Here is a 24185-nt window from a genome sequence, read left to right as displayed (position 1 = left end):
AGCAGCAGGGGAAAGCAGCATTTATTTAGCTTAATTTAGCAAATGATTCACTTTATTTACAAACCTCTCCTTTCTGCTGGTTTTAACTCTTGGTTGGAAATGCTGCCCCCAACCAAAAGTGGTTGAGTTTGATACCTTCTTGGTTATCATGTTTTAATATCTTAGACTGGAAGGGGATGGAAACCCAGCCATGCTCACGCTCCCGATTTATCAAGAAGAAACCATGATCTCAACAGAACACAGAAGCAGTCAGACTGTAGAGGAGTGAACCTGTAATGTGAAGCAGTGAAAGGTTCCATGCCCACAGTGCTCAAATATGAATCTGGTAGCAGCTATGCTAATGAAAACAGGACCCAAACAAAACATAAACCAGTCAAGCTCCCCAGAGCCTGAACCATGGCCGTTACTCAGGTTGTGAATCTGCTTCCTCCTTTGCTCCCTATAGACTGCTGTCACTGGCAGTAGCAAATGATTACATCCATTATCTGTAAGGTAAACGATGCAATGAAATGCTGTCCCTTCTACAGCTGGACTGCAAAGTTCTGTTCTTCTCTTCTCTTTCTGCAATCTCCACATCTTCAAGGGGAGAGGAAGGGCCTAAGAGCACAAGTTCATCCTCCTGCCAGCACAGGAGCTTCTCACTGCCCTCAGCTATGCAGCGTGCTGAGCAAGCAGGGAGAATTCAGTACTGTAACTGCCACCACCTCCTGTCCATTCATCTATGGATTACTGGAGCTGGTGATTTCTACAAATTCACTTCCTTGCTAACGTGCACAGGCAGAGGAAACACAGGTTTTAGTTGGGATTAAGGATTTTCACTAAATACAACATTTTCCTTACTTGGCAGCTAGTTTCACAACAGTTGCCTGGTGGTATTTATTGTTCTATGAAACATGTTTGTGATGATGAATTTCATAGTCAGAATGGCCAAAGTATAAAATAACTTCAAGAATCACACACTCACTCCACAGTATGTTATTAATAAGTCCTTAGCTCACGAGAACAACTTAGTTCTGAGATGCTCATTAATTCACCTCTGCTTATGCTGGTCAGCTAGACAACTCTGTATCTGTTTGACAACAGAAGATTTAAGCCTGTTTCAGATGCGAAGTCTCAGAGAAGCGATGTTTGGGTGGCAATCGCTCAGCTTAATGGTCATTTATTTGAAAACAATTGTTTCCACTGTAGCTAAAATGATGAAAACCAATCTTCCTGCCTAGCACTGTATAAACATTGTGCAAAATGCACATTTTGGGACTGGAGTCCAGCTGTGTGCCTTTTATCTTCACATTCTTAAGTCGCTCCCTGCCTCTGCTCCCCCCCTACAACCACAGTAAGCTGGAAGCCATGATTTCTTCTGCAAATGCCCGAGCTCCAAGAACACCAACTTGTTTAAGCTGAGACCATATTTGGAAGAGATCTGGGTCAAGAAAAATAATCAAAGGAAAGTGCATTCCTGGAGCATCACGTGAGGAGGCCAGAGCGCGCAGGCAGGACCAGAGACTGCATTAGGAGACTGCGAAGGGGCTGTGCATGAGTGACTCGCTGCAAGGAGGCTCATGGCAAGGGTCGACTTTACACCAACACCACCTCACCCACCTATGTGGGCAGACTGGGGAAAGGTTCTAATAGAGCTGTTCAGCAGCACATCATTGACAGTGAGTGTCCATGGCAGAAAATGGAAAACTAATCCTGCAAGCTCCGCAGTGTCCATCCTCAGACATACACTTACCTGTCTCTAACCCTGCCACTAGCTTCACTAAGTAACACTGCTTCTTATGAACCTAAACACATCCAAAGGACTGAAATACCAACATGCACTCACTCTCCCTGAGACTCTGTCATTATTTTTCTTACTTTATGAAGATCCCAAATCCAGCCTTTGGTGTTCTATATTCAGCTATTACAATTCAGAATTTTAGCAAAGCTTTGCTTAAGAATCATTATTTTTTTGCCTTCCACTTGGAAGCCTTGAGAAGAGTTCCTACAGATGGCATGCTGAGCCTCAGAATCTTTTATTCAATCAGCAGCCAAATGCACAGTAAATAGTCTGCACTGCTTTAACTGTACATGTAAAATCGCAAGCAGCCAAGGCAGGGAACAGCTACAGAACATGCCGGGCTGTGATCTACTCATTACATTGTGGTTACAACTTTCACAGCATAAAAGACTAACAGGTTGTGTAGGCCTTAAGCTATTTAACAGAACAAAGGGTGGCGGTGATGTGCAGGGTGGTTGGGGTAGTATAAAATTCTGAACTGTGACTGCACAGTTTTCATCTTGCCGTGATTTTCCCCCCACACTCAGAACGCTGGCTGTGGTCCTCCTATCGTGTTTTCTTGGCTAGGGCACAGAGCAAAACCTCTGCCTCTTCACCCACTCATTTGTGTAGAGAGGAGCCTCCTGTGCTGTATCAGCTCAGATACACAAACCACTGCAGCAGAGGGGCTGTCCTTAACCTTCAGTGTGGTGAGGAATATTGCTGTATGAGTCTCTGGAGGGCTGCCTGCAAGGAGAACAACAGAGCCAGCACAGCTGCGAGTAAGAACCTTGATCTGTCCTTCTGACACAGACTAACTTCCTTCCTAACTGACGTGGACCTGCTGAGGCTGGACCTCAGGCTATGGTGGAGGCTGCCATGGAAAATGCTGGCCCAGGGCTACCCTTTGCTGCCTCCAGTGATCACTGCCTCCAGATTCACACCTTCACCTACCTATAACTGTTCCCTGAGAACAGCAATCACCCTGCCATCACCACTGCATGATGACAACATCACATTACTGTGACAGGCACAAGCAAAAACTTATTCATGATCCAGTACCAAATATCTGTATCACCTACCCACCCAAACCACCACTGATCACTCAAACGCTGAAAACATTAAGGCAACCTAGAAAGCTGGTAGCACATCACCTTGGGCAAATAACAGAAAACAAGCTGTGCTTTCATGTATTAAAAATAATAATAAAGAAGAAATACAGCATTCCTGTGCTCTTCCAACAACTGGCAACAGGAATCTGCCTCGGGCAGATTCCCTGGAAAGCAGCCAAACTGTGATGTTTATAAAGATCTCACTTATATCCATGGATACCTCTGGAAAGAGCTAAATATAACATTTTTCATGACTATAACATCTCTCCAGTGTAAGTGCAGCAAACAGATGAGCTATTCAGAAAGACAGTTTCTGAAAATCATACATTGAAAGTATTTTTATTTTCGCTGGAATTTAAAAAAAACATAAGAATATTGACATTGCATTTAAAAACCCCCGGAAGTGAAAGATTATACATGATTGCGTCTCTGAAATCCAACAGTGCAAAGCTGGAAGTCACAAAAACGTCTCCATCATGCTTTTTTTAGGAGACACCAGCATATATATATTAACATTTTGAAACAAGGTTTTTAAGGAAGTCTCAGTCTGTCCAAACTTGAGAGTGCTCTTCATTAAATACACCCACATCTGTCACTCTTCTGGGGACACACTGTCAAGAAGTCAAGACAGTTCAACAAACAGGTTGTATGAAGCATACCAAACCCCAGTTGTTAAGGGAAGGAATCCCGATGTATTTAAAGGGAACCACAGGGCTTTAGTTTGAGATTTCTTTTAAATTGAGAAGTACTCCTGTATGTGCTGGTTCTCTTTGTTTTACTCACTGTATTAACATGGGCAAGTGCTAAATTATGGCGGTCTTATCCTAAATTCATCCTGTTAAGTTGATAGAATCATTCCTTTCCTATGTTGCAGGTAAGAGACACTGACGTTCAAGTAACAGACAGTTGTATGCAAACAGAAAGAGTCATTTAAATTACCTGAAGCTTGGAAAGAGAAGTGAATTTATACAGCCATGATGCAGATTGTATGATTTGTCTTCACCACGGTTAAAGCAGTATATACACAGCTGGTTTAAAATGACACATCCCTTCTCAACGTGTCAGGTAAGAAAAGCTTTCTACAAAAGCCCTTTTGAAAATCATCATCTTGAAAGTCTTCCAGCTGCTAGAATGACACAATTCAAATTGCTACCACTTAGGCTCCAGGTAAGTAGACAGGAAAGTTAATTGCTTAAGAGTAGTAAGTGTCCATCATGAATACTAATGGTTATGGGGATAAGACCTCAAGAAGAAAGGTCCTGACTGTCCCAGTAGCTTACTGACCGCAGTGATAGTCAATATTTGTGGAATTCACTCATAAATATCATTATTAATTTTTACTTAAAGCCATGTCTTAACAGTAATAAAGATGACAACCCTGGGGGGAAATAATCATATTAAATGTCTATATAAGAACACTATAAAAAAGTGACAAAGTCATATATCATTACAAAAGAGGTTCCTCCTTTTTTTCCTGACGATTTATTTTTAAACCAAGCAGGCTTTCATTCCTGTGTCAGAGAATGAGGGGAAAAAAAAAATCAAATCCTGTAATTCTGATGTTTAGAAAAAATCAGGAAAAGTCTTTTCATACTACAAAACATTTCACTGTACAAAACCCCCCCCGAGTTCTTCTGTTACCTGGATGATAAAGACAAAATGGGACGTTTCAAGGATAAGAATATCTTAAAACTAGACCTCAAGTATTTCTGGATAAAATTCTCTTCTCTGATCACTGCAAGACTCTCTGACTTTGGGGGGACGTTTGTACAGGGAGCAAATGTGTGTGAACCAGCCAGAGAGACGCTATGGATCAGGAGAAAATCCTGCCTTTATTCTGGTGGTGTATTATATTCCCAGTGTAAACTGATGTGATGTGACCCATCCCCACAATATGAAGCAGGTACAGTTTCCAGCACGAATCCCAACACTGTTTCATTCACTGAACAGTACAGCCTGTCAGAAAAATCAAAATCTGGTTTATTTTATGTTCTTTATGATGAAAAGTATATAAACTGCACCTTTAAATTAAATCATGCTCTGCCCAGACTGCTCTGCATTAAGACTGATAACTTTAGTGGAGAGAATTCAGATGGTTCAGCAAATATCCATTTTCTGTTAAAAAACGTCCGCAAGACAAAATAAAAAAGTCCTTAATTTACAATAAGCAGTGTAAACAGCAAAAACAACAGAAGCCACAAGTGTCACGCACCAGCCACTGCCACACAGGTAACTCCAAATGCTCAGAGAACTTTGTATCTTCCTTTGTTGGTTGGTTGGTACGAATTTTGCTGCAAATAAAGGAGAGCAAAATCACAGTTAGAAGTGAAAACGGAGAAAGGAATTACAATGAACCCCCCATTAATAAATCCGTATTACATGTGCATAAGCAGTTCCTTAGCTTTGGAAAACATTTGTATGGGGAGGTCAATGATTTTGCAAAAGAAACAAAACTCAGTAACGGCTCAGCAGGAGCAGTGGAACTGACTGCTGATCTCAATGGCTACTTGAAGTGAAAAAGCCAAAGACACTGTGTTGTGTAGGAGCACTGAATGTTATTCTAGAGAAAGCCAAGAATGTGATTTCTGAAGACATCATCTCATTTCAAAAAAGGAGGATGTTGAACACAGCCATTATTAGCTGGGTATGCTGTAAAGCTAAGGCAAAACAAATCCTTCAATGAATATAAAGTATTAAAATCAGGGGAGTAGTTCTCTCCTCTCCTCTGCCTGATGGTGCTGAAATAAGGACTTAACTCTTTGAGGGGTTTTCACTCAAAAAGCTCTGTTAATGTGTTATCTCCATCTGCTGGCTGGATAACAGCTGTGTGTTTGCCTTGACTAAGCACAGTAACATATTTTCTGAGCTGTTCAGCAAAACAGCCTGAGATCTATAGGTTCCTGATATTAATAAAAATGGAAGCCTGAGTGCCACCATTTGTGGAAATGGATCTCATAAAGCATAATTTAAGGCACTTTCCCTCTGCAGTCTGGATATTTCACTCACCAATCTGATGAGCTCCTCTTTTATAAGTCGCGTGATTTCTGCCTTTGCTTTCTGTACAGCCAGTTCGTTGGCACCTGAAGACAAAAACATACCTTAAACATTTTCTGTATGTGAAGCCTACAGAATACCCAGTGCTGGCTATTTTCAGAAACATCGTAAAGCTTGCTGGGTATCCTCAACTATTTGCTGAAGAACACTCCAGTACTGAACAGACTGCCACAGCTAGGCTGTGTTCTAAGGAACATACTGAAACCAGACAATCATAAATTACACTATTCAAAAATACCTTGGACGAGAGGTTTCTACTCTACTCAACCACTGGAGGATTTGCAAGGTTTTTGTCGAAGTTGATGCAATTCCTTATACCTTTAACAGCCAAAACCCACACAATTCTATTTTCTTCCTTATTTCACAATGGCACAGATATCTTTGTGCTTATTCTGAGGAGAAGCATCTCTGTGATCCCCACAGATTATTTGACAAAGCATATTAAGATAAATGAGTGTTTCTTCAGTAACTGCTAAGTAACTACAGTGGGTCTCTAAATGAGCACCCGCAGACATTATGACTAGAGTGACTCCATGTCCAATCACAAAACTAAACTCCTATCTTTAATGACAATATTTATAAGAATACATACTCTCTATAGCCAAATAAATCTTTCGCTCTCCTTCCTTGGGTTCTTTGCCTGGAGGGAAGTAAGTTCCTCTGATTGTAATAGCAGCTTCAGAATATTCACTGATTCTCTGTAGTGCTTCTTTGGAGGTAACTTTCCACCTGGCAGTCTGCAAGGTAAAGGATATGGGAGGATCAACATGGAGAAAGGCATCACACAGTTGACATTATAGACAAAGAGGAGCGCTGTGCTGTAGCGGTCACAGCACTCTACTGCAAAAACACAGACTGAAATTTCATCCGCTTATTTTCATGCAGGTATATGTAGAAAGACCTGCATCTTGTGTCAGCAAGACAGAATTATAGAAGGAGGAGAAAAGAGAAGGGATGCATAGGACTATTGAAGCAGGAACTCTAAGGACCTTCCACTTGGCTACACTGGAAGTTTAAAACTTGTATTTTTTTCTTGTGATTTTCTGAAACAGCACTCGAGTATTTTATTTAGCACTTTTTGTACAGGAGTAGACTTCAAGGGCAAACGTACTCTTAATGGCTGCGAGTACCTCCCTTTAACAAAATAAATGCCATTTATTTCTACCCAGTTCCCTGGCTAAAGACAAAAATAAGTAAACCTTCAAATCTCCATAAATAAAGCCTAAGGAATAAACAGTGCCAGTTACATATTCTCTCTCTAAGAGGTACCTTATCAACACCCATCATAAAATGACTCGCCCATCATCAAGAGGCTGCCCTATGTGTAACTTACACGTGATGGTATTGAATGGTTGCGTAGTATTTCTATAAAAACCAGCTTACACAGTCAGCTGAGTTCTTGCTTTAGGCACTGATTTTATCTTACTTTATCATCTTGGATCTGCACTGTGTTCAGTGTTACACATGTATGCAGTACAAGATGAGTCCCTCTCCCTTCAGAGGTTTCCCAGGGAAAGTGATGATTCTCAGTGATGAATTTGTGCTTGATAACGTGGAATACAAATGGTCAAAATAACAAATGAGGTAGGTAAGGGCAGCAATATGAATGGCAAAAATACACAGATCATTAAAAAAGCAAAGAGCAGCATCAGCAATAGTATGGCCTTTGAAATAAAAAGCTAAATAGTGACAAAGATTTAGATGTAAGAGAAGTCATTGGAAAGATTTCTGTACAATAAGAAACACTTGTTTTTTTGTGATATTCTCTGGAATATGTCCGAAGTATTGTGCTAGGAGGTGACAACAGATAGTGCAGTAATTCCAATTAGGTATAACAGGAAATAGAGATAAGATACTGTATTGGCATAATCATAGTCTAAGCTATGAGGATAGCCTTTGTTAAATAATGGTCCCTTACACTTAATTATAGCAAAGTGGTTACTTGCCTGTGGGAAGTCATTGATCTCTAATTCTTCTTCATATCTCTTAAAGGATTCGTTTTGTCCTCCATCCTGTTTCTCCTCCTCCTGCTTCTCTATGGGTACATAATTGAGCTTAGCATTGATTTTTTCAGCCAGTTGCTCTGCAATGGTCTTGGCAGATACAGTAGGAGCTTGAATTGTGCCTCCTCTCAGGATAGCATTTGTAGCCTGCTGCATCACATCCTGTAAAAAAACAGGTCCACATGGAGAACAAGATAGCTTAAAGAAGTCCCTTATAACCCAACTGTGCAATTTTATTAGTAATGAATTAACCCTTTGCCAGGGCAGACAAAGATTTCTAGTTCTGTATTAAATGTTATTATCGTATTAGCTCCATTACAAATCCTGCAACTTGTAACTGGAGTTAGCACAGCACAGATGAGCTAAATAATGTAGTATTGTTAGTGGTGTGCAGAAACACTAAATGAAATGGCAGCCACAGGACAAAGAACTGAACAGCGACAACAACAACAGTAACAACAGTAATAGTAAACGCTCTGTAAAGAGCCTGACCTTGAAGTGGAAGGGGACCAATACTTGTGCCTCTGCTCCGAGATTCTTCTGGGCATTGATTCTCAAAGCCAGTCTTTTAGCAATTTCCAGTTTCTCTGCATTCCCAGCGGATGGTGTAGGCGCTGACGTTCCTGGTGCTGCCATGTCCTTTACTCTTTTCTTTGAATTGAACATGCTTTCAATTTGCTCATCGATCTAAAGAAAGTAACAGTTATTGTATCACTGCATTTACCATTAGGTAATCTCATCAGCCTAAAGAAAACACAAAGATGCATTTAGTTTATCTGCTTTTAAAGAAATTAATCTCATATAAATGGTAGAAGCTGGTCCAGAACTACAACTCAGCAAAAGGAATAAATGATCTACTAATCAGGAAAAGGCTTGAGCAGCGTTTACTTCCAAGGTCATAAACCAGGAGTCTAATATAAGGATTTAGACATAGAAAAGGCTACCATGAATTTCTTTAAAACACTGCAAGTAAAAACAAATACTGTAATTGAGGGCAATCATTCTCATTTCATTCTTATTTCATTTATACAAGATTCTTATAATAAAAAATGTATGTGACATTTACATAAGCACACATATTAAGTATAAAGTACGAGTAAGTCAGAAAGAGACTTTGTAGATCTTCAGAGATCTTGATCTTCAAAGCTATTTACACCTTATACCAAAGAGTACATCCAAATGTACTAATGGAATTTAACTAAGTCAGTAGCAAAGGACACAGAGTAACAAAAATCCATGTGTTCTGCAACGTGTCACGTAACCCACTGGGAAGCAAACAAGTATACTGAAAATCTTTAAGCAACATAAATCTTATTTTCAGGTGCTTACATCCACAGCTGTATCTTCATCATCTGAGTCTTGCAAGCCAAGAGCTGCTTTTTGTAGCTTCTTCCTTTCGTTAGCCAAAGCCTGTTCGGTTTCATCAAACTTAAAACCTTTCCCAGAGAATCCACTGCTTTTTTTAATCAGCTTTCCCTCCTGAAAGCAAAACCAGCACTTTCATACTTGGAAGTTTAAAATCCCAACTGAGAGTCACAAAATAACTACAGAAATGTATAAATACGTAGTCTAAATTTTAAATTATTTATTTAAAAAAGCAAATCCCCAAAAATTCAGAAAGCTCTTCAAATTTAACAATGGTATTTTACAATGAAGTGTAATAAAAGAGCAGTGTTCATTCAGCTGACAGAAACAACACACTATTGGGATTTTCTGGAAGTACACATTTAACTGCTTTTCAAGTGCAGTCAAAAAGAACCCTCCAGTTTTTCTATCGGAAAAACTCTGAAGTCACTCTTCTCAGCATGAGCAAGATCCTTTGATGGCGAGAGCTCTAGGAATAACAATACAAATTCTGTGAAAAGAACTTCATTATCTTTTATGTGGACTTTGATAAAAGCCAAAGCACCCCATAGACAGTGTTTCCCTATCACATACCAAATGACAGTATTTAACTTCTCAAGAACAGTCCTGTAAATGACGTTCAAGATCCCAGTCCCAAAACCACTTCCACACCTACCTAAGCATACTCATGTGGGCTCAGTGATGTCAGTGAGATGACTTACGTATATACACTGCACAACTACACCCACGTTCACACACATTAAACTGAACCCAAAGCCCACTACAGAAGAAAGAATTACTTACGGCTTTCTGCTGGTCTTTGAAGTCAGCCCAGAGCTTCTCCAAATCAGTAGGAATTGGATTCCCGGACAATTCCAAAGCTTTAATGATATCACCAGCATACCGTGCCTGATCCTCAGTAATGAATGTGTATGCATACCCCTGGTCAAAGTGAATATAAAAGATAATAAAGAAAAACCTCTAAAAGCACTTTATCTCTAAATTTATGGAAGAACCCTGCACAGATGCTGTAGTTCTGGTCAATAAAAGCAGACGTGATATTCCTGCTTAAACTCTTTTATCAGGAACATAGAATGAATAATGTGATTCCCCAGAAAGCTGATCCAGAGCTAATCAACCACAGAGGACAGAAACTGAAGTTTTTCCTTTCAATCTTGTCAAGGTTAAAAGTTTGGAAAATAAAATCTTACTAATTCAGTAGGGCACATTTCAACAGTGAAAACCACCCAAACTCTCAGCCAACAGATGGGATTTAAAAGGACATTCATACATCAAAAGACCAAATACGTTCCAACTTTTGTAGTGCTGAAATTCAGAATATACCTTATGCATGATCACTTAACACCCTTATATGCACTCTAAAGGAAAACCCTCTTCCCACCAGCAACATAAACTACTCCCTCTGTAGTTATCCCTTGGGAACACCTTGATCAAGCAATCAGTAAGGAAAAATGTCCAGTAAAACCAAACCAGACAAGTGACGATACACACTTTATTGCCAGCTCGTCCAGTTCTTCCTGCTCGGTGCACATAATCTTCATAATGGTTGGGACAGCTGTAATTGACCACCAGCATCAACTGCTTCACATCCAAACCCCTTGCTGCTACAGATGTGGCCACCAGAAGTTTGCAGGTTCCATTCTTGAAATCATTAATGATGCTGTCCCTGTCATACTGATCAATGCCTGCCAGAAACCAGACACACAGTTCATTATCAAGCGCTGCTTTGTACCAAAGATTCAAACACCAACTTCAAACAATCAAAAGCGAAGCAAATAAAGTTCACAGTACATTCACACTTTCACAGGCAAAATATATTAGCAAGAATGATAAATCTTAGTCTATTATCCAGAATAACAGAACTTTCATCTTTCCTGCTATCAAAAGCTGTTTACCATACCAGGATCTTCAAATGTTTCTTTAATATTATTTTCTATTAAACTTCTTATATTCTATTATACTTCTTATATATGAGTTGAGACCTCATCTGGAGGCTTTGCCTGTTCTCTAAAGGCAACAGAACTCTCAGAAGAACAGGAGTATTCTTCCTTCTTCCTCTAAATGAAGAGTGGTTTTGTACTTAATTCACTACTGCATTTTTAAGAGCATTATATATAGACAGTTTTAAAATGTGCTGGGATGGACAGTGTTCTAAAGATATTTCCTCTTGCTACTAAACTACTTCCGTTCTGTTACTACTTGATGGCAGAGAAGCGAAACAGCTGCTATTATTCTGCAATCTCAAGTAAAAACATCATGTAATACCCCCCAATGGCATTCACTACTCTACAATAGCAAGTAGTTAGTAATATTCCCGGAGAGGTGTTAACACTCAGTAACAACTCTGTTAAACATTCCAAGTCGAGAGACATCTCTTTCCCACTTCTAAAGCAAAACCTGCTTAGGAAGAAATAACATTTGGTACTATACAGGAACTAAGTAGCTTCTCTTTGTAACTACCAAATACCAGTCTTCTTGTTTTGAGTTGCTAATATAAACCCTTAAGATTGCAGATTACCTCCATGAAGAGACAAGCAAGGGTAAGAGGCTCTCATTAAATCTTTCAACAATCCATCAGCATGTTCTTGTTTATCTACAAATATGATCACAGATCCTTTCTCCTGATAGTGTCCCAGGAGCTCCAGTAACTTCAAAAACTTGTTCTCCTCTTCTATGACAATCTAGAAAAAGACATACCAAAGTAGGAAGAGTATAACTTGTATCTTCAGTCATTAACACATTCAGGGTGTATAAAAGTAATCAGGAACAGGAGATGACCTTTTCAGGCTGTTTCTACAGCCAGGGGCAAAAGTGCTGTTCAGCTCAGTGGGATAAAACCAAGTTAAAACCAAAGTGATCACAGTGCATTTGCAGACTGGGGTGTTAGTTTATTCTGAGTTCACATTTAATAAGGTCTAAACTTCTGAAACGAAAAGCTTTGTGGCTACATCGGCCTATATTCCATATTGCCGGGAGTAATTTTGTGCAAGCAAATAAGAAGGTAAGCAAGGCAGATGTGTGATACTCACAACATGCTGCTCCACGTCAGAACAGACAACACTTCTGCCTCCAACCTGCACTTCTATGGGTTTACTGAGGATTCTCCGAGCTAGTGCCTCCATAGCTCTGGGAAAAGTAGCAGAGAACATGACAGTCTGACGGTCAGGCCTGACGTTGTCTACAATGCGCATAACCTGGTTTAAGAGGAGATTCCCTGTTAGTGCTGTAACTGAACTTCATACACAGATAAAGCTGTCGTCTTTGAAGTCAGGGGCTATTTGCACTACACAGACTACAAAACTTTCCTTCACAGATTTCCTCTTGGGAGGTAGATGATGGCGCTGGAAGACAGGCAAAACTTGCTGGATGAGAAAGAAAGAAGTGGCAATATGCAACCTGACAACAGCCCAGCAGGAAGCTTAAGGCATGCAGCAGAAACACTACAGCTCAAGAGATGAAATACAGGAATTTCTCTAGTTTTGGAGGACAGTATAACCTGATGGCAACTGAAAAGAGTCCTGGCTGGCCAAAGCTGCCAGCGAGTAATTTGTCATTAACACTTCCAACATTTTGTTCCTGTCTCCTGCACGACTTTGCCAGGAGACATCAGGCTGTATAAGCAGGCTACAACTACTAATATGACACTTGCATCGAGGGATTATATTGGACTACAAGATGGGCAAAAATATCCAAAACAAAAATAGCAAGTTTACATGAGAAATTATTGAAAACAAAGCATTAGACAGAATAGAGAATATAGAATATTCTCTCTATAGAGAACAGAGAAAATAAAGACTCAGTTCAAACTGTTGCCTGTGTGCAGTACATCTTCTTGAATACTCATTGACAGTGTAATAACACAGCACTGCAAAATCCTGTAAGTGGCAAAGAATGTCTTATGGCAGCATCACTCATACCCTTACTTACCTGAGGCTCAAAGCCCATGTCAAACATTCTGTCTGCTTCATCAAGTACAACATATGTGACTCGACGGAGATTTGTCACCCGACCTATGAAAGGAGAGGAAAAAACACATGGGAAACAAAATCAAATGGACATCAAGTTTCCCCTCAGGAATAACTTTTTAAATGTTTTATAGTCTCACTATCTTCTAACAAAGACATTAATTTATTGTTATAAAAAATTCACTAAATGTGAATTTTCATGTTCTCATTTTAATCAGGAATACATTGTGGGAAACGTGTAAGTATGCACAAGGCCCTTTTAGTTTGTCAAACTCTTCTCTTGCATACCATCATAGGGCCAGAAGAACCTGTAAAATTCAGAAAAGTGCCCTCGCCAAAACACATCATAAAACTAAGACTGAGATGAAGCAAGGAGCCACATCAGCCATTATCTGACAGCGACACCTGGAAAAAAACATATTAGAGATTACAGCGCATGTGTGGAAGGCAAAGCCCAGTGCTAACTGCTGCAGCCTCAGACAAACTCCTCATACATATCATCTGTAACGCTTCTTTGGAGCTAGAAATCACTAGTTGAGGATAATCATACTAAGTCTAAGTTAACTGCTAGTAATAGGCATAAATCAGAGTAAGCAGTCTTTTCAAAGTGAATATATAAAGATTGACACCTACCCAGTAACACTACTAAGTTTACGGACCACCCCAAACTCTGGGACAGCTGGAGACAAACTAAGTTGTGTATCTGTGAACATTTAGAGATCCTGATGGACAGGATAATTAGCACCCTTCCCAAACAAATGGCCAAGAGATTCCCTTTCACAAGAAGGATTTAACTGAAGGATTTAAGAATCATATTCTCAAATGATATAAACATGTGAACACATTCAGCTCCAAACAGCTGTGGAGCGCCACTGTCAAATGCTCCCAGAATGGAACAGATTGCTCACACTTCCTACAACTACCACGCAGACTTGTGCCTATCAAACTACAGCAGAATTTGGTCCTTTCAGCTTCAGCAAATTGGAGCTGAATCCTCAAATTACTTGGTAGAGATTTAGCGCTGCATTTTTTTAAGATAAGGAATTCAGACTTAAGGAACAAAACGGGTATTTCTTTATATCTACATATCTAGTTAACATCTTAACACTTTCATCCCCAAATAATAACTTTGTAAAATTACTTGGGAACAGCATTAATGTACCTACCTTTGACGATTTAAGTCTTGGAAGCCCAGTTCTATATGTCTTGAAGGTACTTTTTCCACAGAAGTTAAATAATGTCAACAGTTTAGTAGAGGTTTTGATGTGGAATAATTTAATAATAAAACTTTATCTAATAAGCATGCAATGGTTACACTAGGACAAAACCTCTTAAAGCTGCAGTGGCTCAGTTGAATCAATCTGAATATTTGATATAAGGTCAATTCTTTTACTTTTGAACTCTTATTTAGGGAGGGCTCCTTTGGTTTTAAAAACCAACAGATAAAGGCAGAGTCAGAGGCTCTTATGTGCAAGTGGGTAACTGCTGAGCTACGCTAATGATAATAAAGGATCAATGGGCAGACAAAATAACTCTTACATAACCTTTATCTACATGACTTGGAAGGTAACGAATTTGGACCAGTAGGTCTTAACAATGATAAACATTCTCAGAAACTCAGGAATGTAATTATTTCCTGTCCTCCCCAAAAAAGTCAAACCAGTATTTCATTTAACCTATTACTACTGCTATATATTCTCAATAGCAAGATAGTGCAGCCTGAAGAGATATAAGAAAATTCCATAAGACCATTTATCAAAATACATGATCTTTGAATTTGTTAGAATTACACAACAAATATACAAAACTCTCCGTAGGAAAAGGTTTTCTACTCACCATTGTTAGCTGCTAACATGTCAATCATACGCCCAGGTGTGCAAACAATTATTTCAGCACCTCTTTTGAGTTCAGCAATCTGATTTTAAAACACGGTGAGCAAACTGTTAAGAGTGGGGTTTTGCTCTATGATTTTTTAAAAACATGTATCATAGAATCCCAGCCTGGTTTGGGTTGGAAGGAAACTTAAAGCTCCTCCAGTTCCAACCCCTGCCACGAGCAGGGACCCCTTGCACTGGAGCAGCTTGCTCCAAGCCCCTGTGTCCAACCTGGCCTTGAGCACTGCCAGGGATGGGGCAGCCACAGCTTCTCTGGGCACCCTGTGCCAGCGCCTCAGCACCCTCACAGGGAAGAGCTTCTGCCTAAGAGCTCAGCTCAGTCTCCCCTCCGGCAGGTTCAAGCCATGCCCCTTGGCCTGTCCCTACAGGCCCTTGTCCCAAGCCCCTCTCCAGGTTTCTTGTAGCGCCTTTAGGCACTGGAGTTGCTCTAAGGTCTCCCAGGAGCCCTCTCTTTTCCAGGCTAACAGCATACACTACGATACAACTGTTCTACTAATGTGAATTGTAACCTCCAGCAACCTAAGCTGAAGGACAACTAATACTTCTCAGAATTTTCAAGATCAGTATGTTTAAGGCCATGTTACGTGCAAATGCTTAAGCTCGTGTATTGCTACCATTCACACAGAGAAAACCCATAATGAAGGCTGCAAATGTGCTGGATTTATGGGAGAGAAAGAAAGTAAATTGACTGCAAGAATAACATTAAGGTTCAGGAGTTATGTGGCAAGTAAGGTGTGTTTTTTACATACCTGTTCGCTGATTCCTGTCCCTCCATAAACACAGACAACTCGAAGCCCAAGTGTCTTGGAGAATTTCTTGCACTCCTTGGTGATCTGCAAAGCCAACTCGCGAGTAGGTGTCATGATGACAGCTGAAATGCACAGCATTTTCATCAGCCATTGTAATACAAGAGGTGTTCTTTATACAATAGAAGTTAATCTTTTGTAATGATGTTTATAGCAATTTACTTATGTCTTTCTTGAAACTACATTTTAGACTAGACATATAAATTCAGGCAGTATGAGGGGGTGGAAATCTGGTCAAAGTTCCAAAATCAAAGGAGTGAAATCTCCCAGATACAGGGACACACAAGTACTGTTGAAACAGTGTTAGCCCAATGATCACAAACAACATTAAACATCATGGTCATCATTAATTCAATTTTAAAAAGCCACTCATTAACGGATATTTGTAAATAAATATTCCTCCCTATAGCCAAGAGAAGAACTGAAGACCCTTCTGAAGAATACGCTTGACTTTTCAGTTATTTAAATAGTAATGATGAAAATAAGAACTCTGTACCTATGGGACCTTCTCCTTCCTCTAACGCTCTCTGATCCATAATGTGTCTGAACATGGGCAACAGAAATGCAATAGTTTTTCCACTTCCTGTTTTAGCAATGCCAATCAAATCACGGCCATTCATAATTGCAGGGATAGCCTGGGTCTGAATGGGAGTGGGCTTTTCATAGCCATGCCTTGAAGAAAGGAAAAACAAAAGATATTTTAAAGAACAAAGTAGGATTTGATAGATGTGAATTGTGAAGTCATACTAAAAAATCTGTATATTCATATTTACTTATACACATATCAATGCCATTCAAAAATACACCTTAAAATGAGCAGCAAAAGCATGATACAAATGGCAGAAGAATTACAACAGTCCAATACAGACCAATAAGCACTCTGATGACTATAAATGTAGCATCTACAGACATGGATGTGTTTCACTATGTGATAAAGAAAAAGGTTTTTCTCATAAACATACAATAGAACACAGTGAGCAAAGCATGATACAGTTCATAAAGTGCTTGCTTACTTTTTGAGGGCAGTGAGAATCTTCATGGAAATACCACACTGTACCCAGGTTTTTATTGGTTTGGGGCAGCCTTTTCCCTTGACTGTAATCCCCTCCAACTCCAGCCTGTACACATTCACCTCTGAAACAGAGTTTGCATTACAACAGAGCCAAACTTGACATTTCTCTACTACCTTGATCAATATATTCTCGAAGAACTAATTTTATCTCCACCAGAAAACAGCTTTTAGCTTGTTATACATACATACAGGAGGTGGGTGAAGAAATCTCATGCAGATTTTACAGTCAAAGCCTCACATATAATTATATGAAGTTATCCATAACAGTGATCTGACTCAGTGTTTTTCTAGACAAAGTTGCTCCAAATGCTCTTTTTTATAGGCCAAAAGAATTTGCTGTTTCTTTACACATCAAAACCTGTCATTCTTCTCATTAACAGGACCCAAGACATTCTAGAAGGTTGTATCTGTCCTTACCTTCTTGAGTCATTTTAGCTAGTTCTGGTACTTCAACATAGAAGTTTTTCCTGAAAGGTTCATATTCAATCTTTCCATGATCCACTGGTTCTAGCAGCTTCCTCTGCTTGGTCTGATAGCCAGTCAGGGCAGTCTGGAGATCAACTTCCTCCTCTTCTGAGGAATACTGCAGAGATTATAATTTGTGTGAACATTAGTATGAATGGTATTCCAAGAGGCATTGGCTTTCCATTTATGGAGGAACTTCACTCAGCAGCAAGTTACTCCTTACCCTATTAAACCAGATGCTAAAAACCCACTCTCAGTTTGAATCCCAACTGTTCTGTCACCCATTTCTTTCATGTTCCTTCCAAACCTCAACTTTCACCACTTTCTGTATCACCTTCATGACTTTATGAATACTAACTAGCAGCCAACTCACTGAACCCACATGCAGAGAGGGCAGCATACATCCATCTACTTGTACCACTTCTTCCTACTAAAACACATCTGTTATTTACAGCCAGTGTAACAGAAAATGCTTATATATTTGGCTTAGTTTGCTGCTGCCTACTTGAACACATGACACCACATTTTGTAGCCCTAGAAACAATCAAATTCCTTCCTACTGTTTCCTAAACTGTAACAACAGTACAAGTAACAAGAAACTGCAAGATCAAAAATCCTGTGACTGTGGTTCTGCAAATTAAATAACTAAATATTTCTCCCCTAACAAATGGATAAAATCCCAGGAGTATCCCCATTCTCATGTCTCTTACAAGCAGCACGCTGCCTTTTGTGGCAGAAATACAAGACACTTCCATTACCTCCATTGCATCTTGGTCATTCTCCATGAGCTCCCCTTTCTTCTTTTCTGACTCTGCAGCTGCCTTTTTGGTTGTCACCACAGTTACTACTTTGGTAACAGTTGGTCCGGATTTCTATAAAGACAGTAAGAATCATTGTGGTATCATATACAGCAAAACCCATAATGCATAAAACATACAGAGTATCTGTACTGCTGAATGCATTATGGTGTTTTGGGGGTTTTTAATTCACTTCCTTCAGGGAAATTTCGTCAGAATAATCCCTGATACAAAGAGCTTGATAAAAACACCAAGAAATTAAAGCTAAGGCAAAGAGGCATTAAGTGCATCTAAATGACTTACTGCTTTTTTGCATTTCCCCCCATTTCATCCAAAGCCACTGTATTAAAACACAAAGCTTAGTAAGAGGTTTTACCTTTTCACTCCCACCTCCACCTTTCACGCTTCTCATGTTGAACTTCTTCACCTCTTCTTTTACTTCTTCCATATAAGCATCTAAAGGATCTAACTCTTCATCTTCAACCTCATTGCCTTCTTTTTCTCCTTCTGCAGTTTCCTCCTCGTCATCTAATATGAACAAGAGAGATGGGAATAAAACAGACAGGGTAAGAGGAAAGTGCTCACATGTGTTATTAGTTTACACAAAAACTACAGTCCAGTTTTATTACTGTACCATTTTTCCACCATATAAATCTCTCCAGTTTTTTAATCTCAGTTGTATCTTAAACCACTTGAAGCCATGACCACGTTTAGGCTTTGTTATTTTACAGTTCTGAAAAGTAATGAAATGCTTTACACACAATGTTAATTCTAGCAACAACAGTATTTTAACCGTAATATAAATACCATCATCATCTTCTAAACTCCATTTTTTCCCCTGTTTCATCTCTTCGATTTCCTTTTTCAGCTCTCCTATGTTTTCCATCGCCTTCTTGCGTTGCTCTTCCCGCCACTTCTCCACTCTCTCTTTTCGTTTTCTCATTTCTTCTTCTAGTTTGTTCTGATCAAAATTCTATGGTAAAACCCAACCAAAGAGTGAAAATTAATAGCCACTGGCTTTGGTCTGTGCTTCTTCAAACAAATATAACCGTTATGTGAGTGTGGACTTGACATCCACCAACTAGTCCACCAACTTATCACAACAGAAGTACTAACATCAACTATAACGTTTTCAAGTGAGAAATGCAGTCAGCTGTTTTATTTTCATGAGAGTAGCTGGTGTCTTATTTGTAACATAATAACAAACTTTCAATTATTTACTAGGAAAAAGTATTTACTAGGAAATATTTACTAGGAAAAAAACACTGTGACTCAGACCAGTCAGTATCAACTCATTGTAACCACTGACTGATAGCAGGCTGAAGAATTAAGCCTGTTACCCTCTACTGCCAAAGGTCCTTTGGAACTGGTTTATGTGTGGGAAGCCTTCACTGACTGTGCAGCAGCTTCTGACGAAGGAGGGTTAGTAACAACGTTCTGGTTCAGAAGAGTCAGCTAGAACTGCTGGTTTAGGAATTCTTCATCTAGGCACAACTTTTCATATCATGGAATCAGGCAAAGTGACCTTTCCTCTCCCCCTGTTCTTTGATTTCTGCTTGGGTCCAGAGGACAACAGAATGTTCAGCTCCTCTGCTGTCACCTAATCTGTGACAAATGAGAGATCAGACTTGTCTGGGGTTTGTGGTCTATGAGGTCTAAGAGGTCTGAAATCTTGAATTGAGAAGAACGTTTCCCATACCAAGAGCCAGAAGCATACCCCGTGACAGGAGTGTGTGTTACTGAAAAGAATGCTCTCTCATTCAGTGGGGATTTTTTCTAGCTCTAAGAACAGGTTTTCTTTCATTAATGCACTAATCTATGGGTAACTTAATTCCTAGTTTAAATTCTTATGTTTTATATTTGTAAGTATTAGAAGTTTCTACCTCAGTGGCCACGGTATTTGGGGCTCCATCTTTATCCTTCTCATCTTCTTTGTCATCTTTGTCTTTTTTCTTTTCCTTGGAAACATCCACACCATCTGTCTTTTCTTTAGATCTTGACCTGAAAGGGAAAATAAAAGCATTCTGAGAACATCAGAGCTTTTCTCAGGGGGAGGATATACATGTGCTGGATAGAAACAGAACTCCTGAACACCCTGTACTGGTTTATGCTTTCAAATACGTTAAAAAGCACACTGCCTTCCTGGGAGTCTTTCCATGCCATGGAAATATTCCTTTTAACTACCAGAAATGCAGAATCTATTGGAACCCAATTCACACTGGTTCTCCCAACAAGCTGCACCAGACATGTTAAGCAGTGGGAACAGCTCACAACAGTACAGTCATATAATACTCTCCTTGTTCTAACAAACCAAAGCTGTGTCTGATGATTCCCTCCATGCTACCAACAGTTCTATGATGCCTTGTCACAGTGATACCAGAGAATATAAATACCTGTTTTCTGTTTTCCTGTTCTTGCTTGGACTGGAGGATCGAGACCGTCTGCCTCTGCTCCTGCTTCTAGAGCGTCTCCTCTCTCGGCTCCGGGATCTTCTCCTCTCTCGGCTCCGCTCCCTTTCTCTGCTTCTTGAACGTCTGCCATTGAACAAAACTGCATTTATTTAGCCCGTGATCACAGTGTAATTTTAGCTGCTGTTGAGGAACAGGTTGTGAAAGGAATCCAACAATCATCAAGACCGCTAAGAGCGTACAAACTCCAGCATCAAGAAACAATTTAACTGCCAAAATCATTAAACATAGTAAAACCTATCCTGGACAACAGCAAACTAATCACAGTGGAAGGACATCAGTGTGGTGGTGACAAGCATTCCTATCCCCTTTGGTTGGGACTGGGAAGCCATACCTTTGGCGCTTCCTGTCCCGCGATCGAGACCTCCTCTTGTCCCTGCTGCGGGACCGCTCACGTCTCCGGTCTCGATCCCGACTTCTGGAACGTCTGTCTTCACGTTTCCTCTTGTCAGATGGGGAACGGCTCCTGGAGCGGCTGCCAGAGCGTCCCCGTGATGCGGAGCGCTTCCTGTAGTGCCTGACCATGGATGCACAGAGAGAGGAACAGTTACAGTGAGAGCAATCTGCAGTTAAAGGGTACTGGTCACATTCAGGTGGACAGGACAAGAATGATCACTTATCTTACTTGGGCTTCTTGAACCCCTAAGCATTTGTAATCATCTTGCCAAACAGATTAATATATATGTATATTCATCAGTATATATATGTATACTCCTAATTATGCTGGAATTAGAGGCATTGGTCACTATAAGCACATGAGAACACTAGGACATGAAGAACGATTTCTTTTTCGGAAATCCACTACTTTCCCTTACACAGAGGAAAAGACAAAGACTCTCTGAAGCCATCTCAAAATGTGGCAAGCAAACACAACTGTTCTTTGTTGCTTTTTGTACAGCATATCATTTTTATCCAGGTTAGCTATGCACATTGTACCTCTGCTCAACAGAAATGCTGTCCAGCTGCAATTCAGGAAGCATAAACCCCGAGCGTATGTGACATAGCACCATCACAACAGAAGTCCGAAGAAGTCAGCAAGGCCAAGCAGTGTGTGAATGAGAGGGGAACCTTTTTCTCCCCTCATTTAACACTCTTATCCCAACCACACTGTGGGAGACAGAAGGGCTAGAAATCCCATAGGAAACTCTTGGAAGTCACAGAGGGATCTTGACGGTGACCATCTCCTCTTCCTCCAATTCCTGATTTTCAGTCACCAAGCCAGAATAAGGTCCTTGCTCACTCTCCTATAGCCCAGGGCCCGCAGACCCTTTCTTCTAACAAGCCTGGGAAGCAAGAAGAGGGAAGACAAGACCTCAAGCCCTCATCTCCTTCTTTCCTTTCTGTCCCTGCCACACAGGGTTGTGTTACAACCATACTGGCACTAAAAATAAAGCTTATTTCAGCACCTTGATATATTTAGGTGCCGTGTACACTTGGCATCAATACAGTAGTGCATGATATCCATACCCTACCGACCCACAGCATAACTGAATGCAAAGAACATCTGTCAGTGTAAGGTACCTCTGATTTCCTTAGCATCTAAGCCACGCAATGCCCTGGGACCTGCTCCCCACACCTCCCCCTTTCCAATATTGGAGTTTTAGACAACCAAAATTACTACCTTTTTCCCCTAGGGTATGCAATAAAGCTGAGATGATTTCAGGGTTCAAAAGCCCCAGTCACTGCCCACCATCAGCTGCAGCACATGGAGCCCACCCCATCCATCTCCACCCACCACTCACTCAGTTCCTTCGCTTTCAGAACTCTTTGTAAGCACTAAAATAGAAAACAAATACACGTTTAAACCCACTTCTTACATTTGTTTTAGCCCAAACAGAAGACAATTGTCACTGTCACAAGAGAAGATATCCTGTGATGAGAGAGGGGCTCCTGCTTCAGTTTGGTGCTCAGCTCCCAGGAGATTTTGCAGCCTGAGTCTCTAACCATGTCCTGCTGCAACAACCCCTGCCCCAGCCCGTCTGAAACTGATTCAGAGCTATCTATGGGAGCAGAATCACTGATCTGAACCCAAGCTGGTCGTTAAAGTTTCACCTCCTCCACCTCTCTCTGTATAAATCTCAGTTGTGGCTCTCGGAAGCTGTTACTCTGCAGGAACAAGCACACGTAGGGCCCAAGGAGGCACCGCTTTGGTGTTAAAAACTGATGGTTTGGTTAAAACCAGGGAACAGAGACATGTGCCCCAGCAGCACGTGTAACTTATGGAGTTGGCTTAAAGCCTGGTAGTTGTGAACAGCTCCGACCTGAGACACCCGAGTACGCGGTCACATCGCCGCTGTATGGCTACACCTCCTCAGGTGTTTATAGCTGCTGCGAGAGGACAGGAGGTGCGCGACCCTGCATAAACTTCGGGAGAACGAGCAAAACCGCCTAATCCGGGTATAAAAACCCAACCCGGGTACCGACGCCACCGCTACTGACTTAAACGGAGCCGCTAAAGGCCAAGCGGGGTCAGCCGCGTTCGTGCCCGGTAGCGCCGGCTCTTCGGGCCCAACGCCACGGCCCGCGCCCCTCCGGGCAGGTCCGCGACCCGCCGGCTCCTCCGCCCGGCTGTTCCAGGGGCCCTGACCCCCCACCGCGCTCTCACACCGAGCTCCGGGCCGGGCCGGGCCGGGCCCAGCCCCGCGGCCTGCCCCAGCGGCCCTCGGCGTGCTCGCCGCCCTTTGTTCCTTACACAGCCACCCGCACCGCGCTGCCGCACCGAGGAGCCCGCTCCCCACGTTGCGCTCCGTGCCGGCCGTGCCCCCGCTGCCTCACCTGGACTCCCGGCCCATGGCGGCGGTGGCGGTGCGGTCCCTCCGCTACGCGGCAGCGGCCATTCCGCGCCCCAGCGCCTGGGAACTAAGAGAGACGCGGCTGGAAGGGCCCCCCTACTTCCTGCCGCCTCCCCCCTGCAGCGCCCCCTGCTGGCTGGAGGGCGCAGTGCCCCTGAAACGGACTGCCCGGCAGCCAGCCGCCGTCCCGCACATCCCAACGGCCCGGGCACAGGACTCCCGGTACAAGGCCCCCGCCTCCCTCCTCCCGAGCCAGGCCAAGCTGCCAAGGAAGCGGGTAACAAATATCCTTTTAATAGAAAACACGCAGTTTGGCACTGAACATGGAACAGAACTGGGTACAGCAACAGAGAGAGGATAAAAACGGAACAAAAGGGATTCAGGTGTTGCCCGCAGGTCACCCGGAGCGATGCCCATGCAGCCGAGGGCAAACCGAAACCATCGGATGAAAACAAGCTGCAGCGTTCCAGGTTGGGTCTCACAACAGATTCATTCCATTGCTTGAAGAGAAATCCCACTTCATCTTTCCTTGGGTATCGGATGGTGCAAAGGATGGAGCGAACACACAGCAGGTGGGGCAGCTCTGTGCTGTTTAGCTGATGAGTAGCAACATTTCACACTGAGGATTAAGA

General features: G+C 41.5%; 1 protein-coding gene across 1 annotated transcript; it reads right to left on the bottom strand.

Annotated features, from left to right (window-relative positions):
* Positions 1–4832: 4832 nt before the first annotated feature.
* DDX46 (DEAD-box helicase 46) lies at positions 4833–23666 on the bottom strand. The gene is made up of 23 exons (XM_061352014.1): positions 23537–23666; positions 21096–21278; positions 20687–20827; positions 20177–20294; positions 19101–19266; positions 18670–18821; positions 18255–18368; positions 17449–17614; positions 16973–17093; positions 16456–16631; positions 15903–16024; positions 15095–15173; positions 13221–13303; positions 12323–12487; positions 11812–11974; positions 10785–10978; positions 10077–10214; positions 9258–9407; positions 8421–8615; positions 7872–8090; positions 6518–6662; positions 5878–5951; positions 4833–5162 (listed from the first exon to the last, which is right to left on the bottom strand). Exons 1-23 carry the CDS (start codon positions 23551–23553, stop codon positions 5115–5117), a joined length of 3129 nt encoding a protein of 1042 aa, XP_061207998.1. The 5' UTR covers positions 23554–23666; the 3' UTR covers positions 4833–5114.
* Positions 23667–24185: the final 519 nt, after the last annotated feature.

This window comes from Neopsephotus bourkii, unplaced genomic scaffold (genome assembly GCF_033783945.1).
Source record: "Neopsephotus bourkii isolate Nb327-2 ecotype Australia unplaced genomic scaffold, CSIRO-AGI_Nbou_v1 NB_620, whole genome shotgun sequence".
Classification (NCBI taxonomy): domain Eukaryota; kingdom Metazoa; phylum Chordata; class Aves; order Psittaciformes; family Psittacidae; genus Neopsephotus; species Neopsephotus bourkii.
This window is presented reverse-complemented; position numbering and strand designations above follow the sequence as displayed.

Excerpts from the sequence above, each read along its gene's own strand:
- DDX46 (XM_061352014.1), bottom strand. Across the intron at positions 20,295-20,686 it reads AACAGGAAAACAGAAAACAG|GTCAAGATCTAAAGAAAAGA; the intron begins GTATTTATATTC and ends TTTCCCTTTCAG. Across the intron at positions 5,952-6,517 it reads GATTTATTTGGCTATAGAGA|GTGCCAACGAACTGGCTGTA; the intron begins GTATGTATTCTT and ends TTTTGTCTTCAG.